This window comes from Penaeus chinensis, chromosome 33 (genome assembly GCF_019202785.1).
Source record: "Penaeus chinensis breed Huanghai No. 1 chromosome 33, ASM1920278v2, whole genome shotgun sequence".
NCBI classification, from domain to species: domain Eukaryota; kingdom Metazoa; phylum Arthropoda; class Malacostraca; order Decapoda; family Penaeidae; genus Penaeus; species Penaeus chinensis.
Genome location: NC_061851.1, coordinates 8,176,834 through 8,189,087, shown reverse-complemented (window position 1 = coordinate 8,189,087; position 12,254 = coordinate 8,176,834). Strand labels below are relative to the sequence as shown.

The following is a 12,254-nucleotide window of genomic DNA, read 5'->3' as shown; positions in this document are numbered from 1 at the left end:
TTTGAGCCAAAAGAAATAATATACAGGTATTATTCATGACAGTAGGAAACAGCTTTCAAACACTTCTTCATTCAGTTATATCATAAACTTTCTGGGATAAAAAGGATTCTTAATTATGGAACAATAATGCTAAATATATTTCTCCAGTCTTGACTGATTGTGCAAACTTCTCTAGGTGAAAGGGATGGTCTATCTTTTTTTATCTTGAATTTTTAGGTGGGTAGCAACTTGTGGTTTACAACCTTTTATTTATATTTTGTAAAAATCCCACAGCTCCTTGAAATATAATAATAATTATAATAATAATAATATTAATAATAATTAGGGGTGTGATCTAAGACCTGTTTGATTTAGAAAAATAGAACTTGTATATTTATATTCAAGAATGTAGGAAAAGGGGCTTTTCTATGCCACTTTTTATTTGGCATTATATTCCTATTACAACCCTCCAAAATTTTTCATTAAGTGTACATTTTTCTTACTTTCAAAAGTATGAAAAATGTACACTTAATGAGAAATACGCAGTACCTCTAAGTGCACCTTATCTTACTTATTGGTAGGGAAAAACATGAGATAAGATATTTGCTTGAAAGTATATATAATATGTATTCTTTCATACAGAAAGTAGAGCCACTTTTTTATTATTTATCAATGATACTAAATCTATATACAGTTATTTGGTGCAGTGGACTAAAATGTTCATAAATCATTTTTCTATGAAATAAAAATAACATACTGTAACGGTTAAAAAAAAAACAAGACTGGCAATATAGTATTTTTATGACAGTAAATATTTGGTCATGTACCACAGAGTGTACCACTATTAGCATGGTGTAATTAAGCAAGAAATACCAATATATTATGCTTTTACAGAAACTTCAGAAAAGGATTGTTTGTTATTTATTTTCAACAAGTCAATCTAGATATATTCATAAGTGATAAATATCTTTTTGTGAACTGAGCATATATTTTCTGTGAATTACATAATACAGAATCTAGCTATGCAGGCTAATAAAACTTAATTTGCACAATAAAAAAATACTAAGAAATTGATACAAAACTTTGATAATAGTACTGGAGGCACAAAAAATTTAAGGCACAATGCATATCCAGTAACAACTTAAATATGCCTTACATATTTTTTTCAAATAAATATTTTATCATGTAAATTGGTTTCCTTGAGGGAAAAAATAAGAACTACACACTAACATACAGCTGATTTGGAAAAAATGAAATTACAAAGAATTAACTTGTAACTATATCAAAATAGGTGATGATCTATAATTAAACAATCATATATATTTACTCATATATACTAGTAAAATTCATTCATAAATACATACGTGCATAAATAATAATTTACTGCTATGCAAATACAGATTTGTAGACACTATGCTACTTCTGACTAGAAAGTGAAGCTATTGTATAATACAATAGCATAAAACATATCACATATTATGCACTTGTGAATAAACACTGTGCTGGACGGAACAATTATACATCTGTTACAGTTGTAGATTCTGTTGTATACATATTTCCTTTTTTTTTTTTTTTTACAAACTGTGTGACATTAGTTTCCCATGAATACTGAGGTACAAATTATATGAGAATATCTCTGAGGCTTATTTAAAAAACCTCCTTGAAAAAAGTGAGAAGGAAAGAAAGAAAGAAGTAAAAAAAAAGAAAAAGTGCAGCCATTTTTTGTACCTAAAGTTATACAAACAATTCTGTGAAAGAGAAAGAGAAAGGGAAAAAGAAAAAGAAAAGAAAGAGAAAAAATCACAAACTAAAACCTTTATTCTGGCAACAAATCATCGCCCAATTCTTCATCAGCGAAGTCATCCTCATCTTGTTTCCTTCTCATACTTGTCTTTGGGCGCTCTTGCAGCGGGCCTAAGGGATCCACATAGCTGCTGTCTGTTTTCAAAAATAAATATATTACAACTGAGGCAAAGGTGAACAAACTGAAGCAGAAAAAAACACCAATAGTGATTATCCATTCTTTGTACATGAAGCAAGATGACAAAAAGTTATGAAAATAATTTCTATAAAAATAAGTATTCATGCACCAATCAAATTTCCACTCACCAACTTCTTTGTTAGAAGGCACAAATGGCTCATTCTCATCAAGCTCATTCAGTGAAAGGCGTGTCATTCTGCCACTCATGGCTGAGCCTGGGATACTGCGAGAACCACGGGAACTTGCTCTGTAAAACATCATTATATCAATGTAAATAACTTTTAGTTTGATGTTATATGATAAAATGAGATGCTGTGACATAATGGCAGAAACTAAGGGCTGTCAATATGAGGTGAACAATGACTTTTTCTGTTGTTTGTAAAGTATTTCATGAAAGTCGGTGCAGGTTACCGCTACATCTCATCTTGCACAATTGTCCCACACTTTCTAGATATTGTTTGACCAACTATATTTAACATCTCCTCTGTTCATTCACTCTTTGTCACTGGTCAGGAACAGGTCAAACATTTTGCTTTTCCCACACATTTTCTTACCTAGCACCTGGACCTGGACTCTTGGGAGGTAAAGCCCCTGGTTCCTCGTGGCCAGAGGCAGCTGAGCCACTACGTGAAGCCCGAGAAGAGGATCTGGAGGTTGCAGTAACAATGGTACTCAAGAATGTCAAACTAAGTGCGGGGAAGGATCCTTCTACTCAGTGTGCTTCATAACTACTGTATAAGATGCAGCCTTGTTTTCTACTACATATTCCTGTTGTAGTGCTTTCATGGATTACTTGGAATGACACATAAGTGTACATATAGATAATACTACTGAGCATGGAAGTCTACATGTGCTATACAAAAATGAATGTTGAATAATGCAAAAATGTTCAATAATAATCCTAATTTCACATGCACAAAAAGAAGTTACCAAGTAATGGATTTTGGCAGCTAGGTTTACATTTTATTTTTATTTTTTTTATTATTATTATTATTTTTTTTTTTTTAATACAAAAGTTACAAGATGTGTATTCTATCTCAGCTGCAACATGAATATTTAATATTATGCATTATAGCAGACTTTCATAGCAGAGCACTGGCTAGGCCAATCCTTGTTAACCAGTTGGCAGAGGGCATTATGACTCCTGATCTACTGCAGATAAACACAGTAGACAAAGGAAGATATTCCTTAGTTACTTGTTAGTACATCATAATGGATATGTTTACTGAGGGTAAGACTCTTTCATAATACAGATGGTGAATGGTTAGATGAATGCCTTGGGGGAACAATTATTGATGAGTAAATATTGTGTGTGGCTATGCTTTATCAAAAAAAAAAAAAAAAAAAAAAAAAAAAAAAAAAAAAAAAAAAAAGAGAGAAAAAAACATTATATCATAAAGGAATATTACCAAAGATAGTAAATACCTAAAGATAAACCAAGATGGTCAAATTAAAACTAATGCCAGTAATAATAATACTTATACATAAAATTAATAGAAACGTCTAAATTACACAATTCATTAACTAAAGGCCAAAAATATCAAACATATTCTAAATGCTAATGATTTCTACAATACTGCTTTAAACATAGGATAACAAACTCATATAACTGTAACTCCTACATAACAAAGTGGAATCAAGCTCCTACAACAAAAAAACTTTCTGACCTTCGAGATCCAGGACGAGAGCCACTGGCAGCTCGGCTCTCACGCTGCTCTTGAGCTCTTTCGGCCTTCTTCAGCTCCTGGGCATACTCAGCTGTTTCCTTTAATCCCAGGTCACTACTGAGTCGAATCAGCAATTTCAGACCTGAGATAAAAGAATCATTCTGCTAATTCTACTAAAGTTATTTTTAACCCCCTCAAAAAAAATCTGTTTCTAGGGTACTATCTTTACAAAATTAATCAAAAACAAGAACTGAAGATAAAGATCTATACAAACACTCTATATTTTCTGGGAATCTTCGATGGATCTGCTTGTAGGTCTGCAATGCCTGTTGGTAGTTGCCTGACCGTCTGTGACATGCAGCCACCATCAATTGCCACTTTACTTCATCAGGCTGCATCAATGCAGCCCGTTCAAAGTAACTAATTGCCTTTTCCGCAACCTGGTGCTCAATGAAGTAGGATCCCAGCCAATCAATCACTTCCAGGTTGCTTGGGAAATATCTGTAAGACTAAAAAAAAAAGGGAAAAATCTTTATACCGGCAATGAATTATATTTTGAACATAATTTTAAAATTAGTATTAAACAATTTTATGACGGAAATCCCATTCAGAGAAAAGACAACCTACATCAAAGTAATATTGGTATCCTTGTTGCTTGTCACCTTCTGTGTCAAAAAGTTGGCCCAATCGCTGATGGATGTGAGGATCAGTTGGAACTAGACCAAGCAACTGCAAATACCTGTAAAAATTTTATTGACATTTGCCTCAAAAACCTGATTATAGTGTAAATAATACAAATTGTATGATAAAGAAATAATACAATATCAGTTCAATACACAAAAAACTACATTATATTCTAACAGTATTTCACTGGAGATGAAACTTTTTACCAAATCTTTATAAAGTAACTCAATGCAAATGAAATCTTTAATATCCCAAATTTTAAAATCCATTCCATTCACAAACAGAGATTTCTTTTACAGACTAATGTCAATAAGTTTGTATAAAAATATCAAATGTTGATCAAATTATGAAGCTCTTCACCCTATCAAATAATATGAAAGAGTTGAAAAATATGATAAACAGTAAATTATAAATAAAGCAGGCCATAGCATCTCACCACTCAGAAGCCTGGTCGATGTCACTCAGCTCTTGATACAAACTGGCAATCTGGTAGACTACTGGCGGATAATTGCGAACAATGGCATGCATTTTCAGTAAGGAGTCAAGTGCCTCTTCATAACGTCCAAGTTTCTTGTTTGTTAGCCCTGTAAAAAAATTGAATATATTGTATGGCTTGTGGTGAAAAGAAGAAGAGACAGAGGAATAAGAACAAAATGATGAAATAACTTGCTAATAATTGCTACATAAAAAATCATATTAAAATTAATTAAAAATAATGAACAGTAAAACATTAATGGTAGTACAAGAAAAATTAGCCTTCAAAAAACACCAACTTTAATGATCCTATAGTTGATATGATAAGATCTTCCTTTCCCTCCACCTGGTGTTGCCTTATTATTTTACCTTGATTCTTTACTATATCACTTACAGCTTGACTACAAATGGCAGCTATATCTTTACCATATTCACTGAGACTTTAAAACAGAATTTTTCCAATAAGAGTTTTGTTTTAATTGTAGAGTTACCCTAAAGACTAAAATTATGCAAAATAATTTATTGGCCACCTGAAAGAATGATTTGTTGACACAGGGCTGCTTTTCTAAGAACCTGTCTATTAACCTTATACCACAAGGGATGCTATGAATGAACATGCTATGCCTACTGTGAGTTTAGTTTATTCATTGTATTTATGTATAGATGGCACTTCAAGTGCTTAGTCACCAAGGGGTCAATTACTAATCATACTTATCTCCCCTGTTAACCAATTTTCTTGATTTTTAAAATTTTCTTTATTTCTATTAGTGTTGTTACTAATAATTCAATATTCAAAATTTCAATAATAATAACATTAATAATAATAATAATAATATAATCAAAGTCAAAAGCAACAAAATAATTAATTATTCCCCCCCTCCTTAAAACTCAATGAAAAGGGAAATCAGGTCTACCAATATACTCTCTGAGGCTGAGCACCTGTAGAGCTATCTATGTATAAATATATTTCACAAAACAATACAGTGAACATCACATCTCCTGGAGTCTTTAGGTTATTCTAAAAAAAAGTTATTCCTCACTCTATGTATAATTTTCTGAGAATGAGGAATGACTATGAAACAATAAGATTTAATCTCCATTAAAGGAAATGCAGAGGCATGAACTGAGATTTATCCATTTGAATTTGAGACTTCACTCTGACCATTCATGTGCTCTTAAGACCCTCAAATAATGCAAAAGACCATGCATTCTATGATCACTTAGTGCATTACTTTTGTCACCCTTTTGAGGTAAGCCTCTTAAACTCAAAACAAACAAACAATGACAAAAATATGATTCATACTCACTGGTGAGTACTGTATTATTATTTCCATATAGAGCAAGCTTTCAGATTATAAAAGCATTTCTGATTCTCTCTGTACTGTTCTGAATTAACATGAATGTTTTTATTTGTGTAATAAAGAGACAAGTTCTCCATTTTGGTCTTTTACCCAGGCTTTGTGGCCCAAAAGCTGCAGGCTATTTTCAATTATGTCCATCTGTACAATGATCCATTCAAATACATTTATACAAAAGTAACACAAAAACTGTGATGGGAGTAAATTTTTGTCTAAATATTTGAAAAGAAGAAGAAAAAAGTACCACTCACCTCAAAGTTAGCGCTACTAAATCTAGCATAATCATTGGCAAAGGATCACTTAATAGAAATGGAATTTCATGATTAAAACAACAGTAAAATTGGTAATGAAAAGCCATGCAAAATCATACTTTTGCTCCCACAATTCAGTTTGCAGCAATGATATACATATAAAAAGTAAGTGAAAAGAATCTCCACAAAATTTATGCTTTTTACCCTACATTTCTTACCAAGATTGTATAGAGCTTCCACACATGATGCATCTATGTCCAAAGCAGCTATGTAGTGCTCACGAGCTTTCTCATAATCTTTCCTCTTGAAGCAGCAGTTCCCTAAATTCACAAGGGCAGAGTCATTGTATCCATTGGAATCCCTTGCCATGAGGGCATATTTTTCAGCCAAGTCAATTTCATTTTGCTGCAGAAAAAGTATCAGTTGAAAACATTTTGGTATTGACCACACTATAGGTCTACATTAGATTTATCATTCATTTCTGAAAACTAACTAAATATTTGTTATGCTAACATGAACACATTCAACTAACTAGTAATACCAATGTTTCTATTTCAACCTATAAAGGTATTGCCACTATCTTCTGTCCACTCCTAGGACATATTCAATATAAACTGCTTTATTAAACTATGCAAATCATGCAAAACCTTACCAAGAAATACAAGAAGGAAAGATTTGTAGCAGCTGTGCTGGCTACTTTTGTTTCTTTCTTCTCAAACATTTTGAGGGTCTCTACAGCATCTTTAAAGTTCTTTTGCCTCAAAAACATGACAGCTTTGTTGATTTCCAGATCATTTGCGAGGTCTGCATACTGAGAATTCTTGATGGCATCTACACACCTGGAAGAAATAACTTAGTAGGATTGAAAGCAGCTACACATATATATGCACATGGAAATTAAACCCACCTGGACATGTACTCGTGCACTGTACTTATCCACTCCCACTCCCACGTCCAGTCATGCTCATTTGTAAAGACATACAGACACATATTTACACTTCTCTATACAGTAGTTAAATTTTAAAAACTGTTAGAAGGAAACTCCTAAAAAAATCACAGTATGTTTTCACAGACAGACATTATCTTCAAAATACACAGGAAAACTTACCAGTTGTAACCCTCACTGAAGGTATTCTCAATGACTGGTGAAATGAGCTTTGCAGCTGTAAGTATTGAACGTTCAGCCTCTTGCTTCATCTGCCTTTCCATCTTTCGAAGAGGATCATTGCGAATGACCTCAAGAATCAGGTTGGACTGAGTATCTTCCTAGTAGATAAAATGTAAGTGAAAATATTAAAATATGTGAAATAATTTTTTTGCTTACTGAAGCTTAATGAAGAATAATCATATAACTAGTGAATATTGCATATTTTTTGGTGTACTATAGTATCACAGGTTGACATATTTTTCAAAAGCTCTCTGAATCATGCACGCACACACACACACACACACACACACACACACACACACACACACACACACACACACACACATATATATATTACATGAAAAATTGTTGTAACTTACTGATGAAGCTGTGTACTTTTCATCATCATCAATATCTAATTGGCATTCTAGCAAGCGAAGGAAGCCTTTCTTCATTTTTTCCTTATCTCCAAGAGCATAATATGCTGTAACTAAATCCAGACCAGTCTTAAAGTTTGCCTCCTCCTGCATAATGTATTCAAAGCTGGTACATGCCTCAGAGTACTGTGCCATCTTGACAAACACCAGGCCAATATTGTGCATTATTTTTATTCTGTAAAGAAAGTGTCCTTGTGAATAACTAATCTGAATTTAAGAAATTCATACATGTGATTTCTGAAATTGACTGGTTTGTTTCCTCAGCTCTATAACTTGATCTTAAAACCAGTCAAAGAATTTCTTATAATTCAGATCTATTCTTTATCTGTAACAAAGAAAGAATGGCTTTTCAACTGTGTTTGTCTATAGTAGTCTACAGAATGTCTCACAAAAATCTTGAATAGCAAAAATTCCTACCTCATACTTTTATGTGTATTAGGGACCTGATCTAAAGCCATGCGATAGAATTTTATGGCCTTGTTATACTGTCCCATCCTGTAGTGGATGTTGCCCATGTTGACTCGAAGCCGGCCAGAATTGTTAAACATACGGTCCTTTGTAATAACCTGATATGTATTTAGGGCTTCTGTGTACATGTCATTGGCAGCATACTGGTTAGCCAGATTGAAAAGGACCTGTTAGACAACAAAAGATGTACAGTGAACATTACACAAGAAGATGTTATTCTACAATGAGGGCTATTTCCAATCCATCATTAAATATCTAATATTTCAAGTATTTCTTATCTTATAAAAAGGAGAAAAGAAGAATGAAAGGAAAAAAATACCTACAGAGAAGGTGAGATCCAAGTTGTGTCCATCAGACAATCCTGCCTGTTCCCGTTGCCTTATGAGAGATCTTTCTTTACTAGAAGCCTCTTTGGCTCTGTCAAGGGCCAGGCGAATTTCTCCCCTAGAAGCAGCCATGCAGGACTCCTCAATAAGCCCCATTACTCGACGTTCAAGTGACTTTATTTTTTCTTCTGGGCTATAAAAAATTACAGTGTTAAGAAACAGTTCTCTTGTTTAATAACTACTGTGGAATTAAAGGTATAGAACTTTCACAGCCATATGCAGGATTCAATCCTTAAAACCCTCATAAAAGAAAAATAGCAGGTTATACCTCTCATCAGTTTTGGAAATAAGAGCTGGAGCAGGTCCTTTGCTTGCTTGATTAAGGGGATCAAACACATTTGACTGGGACGAATAACCTGTTCCCCTCATGCTGGTCATTGGTCTTTTAAGTCCATCACTTGATCCTGGACCAACTTGGCCCACTGAGCTATTTAGCACCAACTAAGGATTGAAAAATAAGATCATTAATGTATTACTGGCTTTATTTTTATATATTTTTTATTTTACTTTACTTTATCATCAACTAACCCATGGTTACTACTTCATTAAACCTTTGCTGTAACTAAACAAGGTACTTACCCCAGTACCCTGACCAGTCCCTATCCGAAGCCCAGCAGTAGAAGTGAGACGAGCAGCTGTTGTGGGGGCTCGACTCTGAGTCTAAGGATAAAAGCAAACTCATTTCATTCTCATGTAGTTTAGGGCTGCTAAGCCAGGCAGAAATACTTAAGAGTAATTCTAGACCTACAAAACAAAAACAAAAAAATGTTTACCCATATCTGTTATTTAATTCATTTCAATCATACTAAACCTAAAACATGCTCAGACTTACTGGTGGCCGTCTGCCATAACTTGTACGAACAGCCTCTTGAAAACCCTGATCAGTATCTAGCTGCCGCGTATCAAGAGCTGGATGAACAGAATCAAACCCTGAGTAAAGGTCCTCATCATCATCTCCAGCAAAACGTAAGTTATCCATACTGGTAGACTTTAATGATCTTCACCAGAATGTATCTTTTTCTTAGCTGTCAGTGTTGCTCTTGGATACAATGTATATTTGCCAGTTCTGGAAAAACACACAAAATCACATTAAAAACGGTATTATACCCTGTAAACTTTTGTGAATGTTGCTGTTACTGCTTTTGCTAAGTGGAGTGTTTTCAGTATTGGTCAGATGCTATACTATCAATTCATTTTCCTTGATTTTCAAAAACATTTTAAGTTTTCTTATATTTCCACTACTAATGTCAATAACATTATAATAATTATAATGTCTATAATAAAAATAACACAATCGATATTGATAGCATTAGAAAAAGAAGAAAAAAAAGTTTTACCCACAAATTCATGGAAAGGTGAAATCTGGTAAGGTCACAAATTCTACTAATTGACTCCTTTGTGGCTAAGCACTTGCAGAGCCATCTATGAGCAGAGACATTTCACAAAAAAATTCTGAAATGACCACAGCATTTTCCTGGCTACATTGGGTTAATATCATTTGGTACTTATCACAAGGTACCAAAAAATGATATCAACTGTATCAACTAATCATATATATATATATATATATATATATATATATATATATATATATATATATATATATATATATACACACACACACACACACACACACACACACACACACACACACACACACACACACACACACACACACACACATATACATACACAAATATATGAAAGATGGAATAATGCAATGCTGCATTGATATAGATATATCACAATCCTCCCTGACCAGGCCTCAAACCTAAGTCACTCAGAGTATGAAACCGGAGGGCTAGTACTAAACCAACCATGCCACACGACCCACTAAAAGAAGGATCTAACTACCTCCATAGGCATTACCTATCTACCCATATATGAGTCATGATAGCAAGGTTTTACACACACTCCTTGTGGGAATAATGCAATAGTACATTGACATAGATATATAACAATTCTCCCTGACCAAGCCTCAATCCTAGGTCACTCCAGGAGTGTGTGTAAAACCCTGCTATTATATATATATATATATATATATATATATATATATATATATATATGTATATATACATACACATATTATTAATATATTGATATATAAATATTTATATGTATATATTTATATATATATATAATTTATATATATGTATATATATTTATATATATGGTTATATATATGGTTATATATGTATATATATATATATTCATATATATGTATACATATATTCATATATATGTATATGTATATATATATAATCATATATATGTATATATATATTTATATATATGTATATACATATTCATATATATGGTTATATATATTTATATATATATATGTATATATATATTCATATATATATGTATATAAATTTATATATATGTATATATATATATCCATATATATGTGTATATATATATATTCATATATATGTATATATATATTCATATATATGTATATATATATTTATATATATATATATTTATATATATATATATATTCATATATATGTATATATGATTATATATATATATATATATATATATATATATATATATAAAAACATAGATGAATATAGATAAATATAGATAAATATATATATAAATAAATAAATATATATAAATTATATATAAATATAGATAAATATATATAAATATATATATATATATATATATATATATAAAAGAAAATGTATGAATGAGAATGAATATCTGTTTTGATTATATTTTTGTTAAAAAAACATATATTTCTGACAATGATATTATATGTGTGTGTGTGTGTGTGTGTGTGTGTGTGTGTGTGTGTGTGTGTGTGTGTGTGTGTGTGTGTGTGTGTAAATGTTATTACGTATGAGGGATAGTTTTACCACGATGTGATAGGACGTTAATCAAGCATTCCCAAAGAGAATAGGATATATTATGGTTGGATAAAATTTAGACTAGTTTATAATCTGTTGAACCGTAGCTAGGGATGTCAACAAGCAGTATTACTCCTTATATTATGAAATAACTGACTGAATTGGAGTGAATATGGGCAAAATCAACTATAGTTAAATAGTATCATTAGTAATTATTTAAGGATTTTCCAAAAGGGGTTTTCATTTCCGGTTTCGCAATCATGATCCTGATATATATATACACATTTAAATGTATACAAATACGAACATCTCTCATTGAGTCAAACTTCCCCTAAAATCACGTCTTACAAAATCCAATAACTAAAACGACAGCATAACTAACACTCACACAGCAAGTGCTCTAACACCTCGCTAATGCAAAATAATAATTACCTACAAAATCCCCGATTATCTTGGCAGAAATAGGCCAAATAGCGTCGAATTCCCCGCTCCAATTTTACGTTGTTTACTTTCCGCTGAAGGAATGTCGTGGCGCGTGCAAATAATAAGCATTGGGACTGT

The 12,254-nt window shown here is 32.2% G+C and overlaps 1 protein-coding gene across 3 annotated transcripts; it reads right to left on the bottom strand.

The window, feature by feature from the left end:
* Positions 1 to 884: 884 nt before the first annotated feature.
* LOC125043320 (intraflagellar transport protein 88 homolog) lies at positions 885 to 12,225 on the bottom strand. Of its 3 annotated transcripts, none has more exons than XM_047639394.1 (17): positions 12,126 to 12,225; positions 9,665 to 9,898; positions 9,412 to 9,492; positions 9,101 to 9,273; positions 8,770 to 8,965; positions 8,396 to 8,613; positions 7,922 to 8,153; positions 7,503 to 7,660; positions 7,047 to 7,233; positions 6,613 to 6,799; positions 4,748 to 4,895; positions 4,255 to 4,366; positions 3,902 to 4,136; positions 3,628 to 3,769; positions 2,515 to 2,607; positions 2,089 to 2,207; positions 885 to 1,917 (listed from the first exon to the last, which is right to left on the bottom strand). In XM_047639394.1, exons 2-17 carry the CDS (start codon positions 9,809 to 9,811, stop codon positions 1,796 to 1,798), a joined length of 2,550 nt encoding a protein of 849 aa, XP_047495350.1. In that variant the 5' UTR covers positions 9,812 to 9,898; positions 12,126 to 12,225; the 3' UTR covers positions 885 to 1,795. The 3 variants fall into 3 exon arrangements, with proteins under 3 accessions (XP_047495350.1, XP_047495351.1, XP_047495352.1); XM_047639395.1 differs by having other exon boundaries at positions 12,130 to 12,222; XM_047639396.1 differs by lacking the exon at positions 2,515 to 2,607.
* Positions 12,226 to 12,254: the final 29 nt, after the last annotated feature.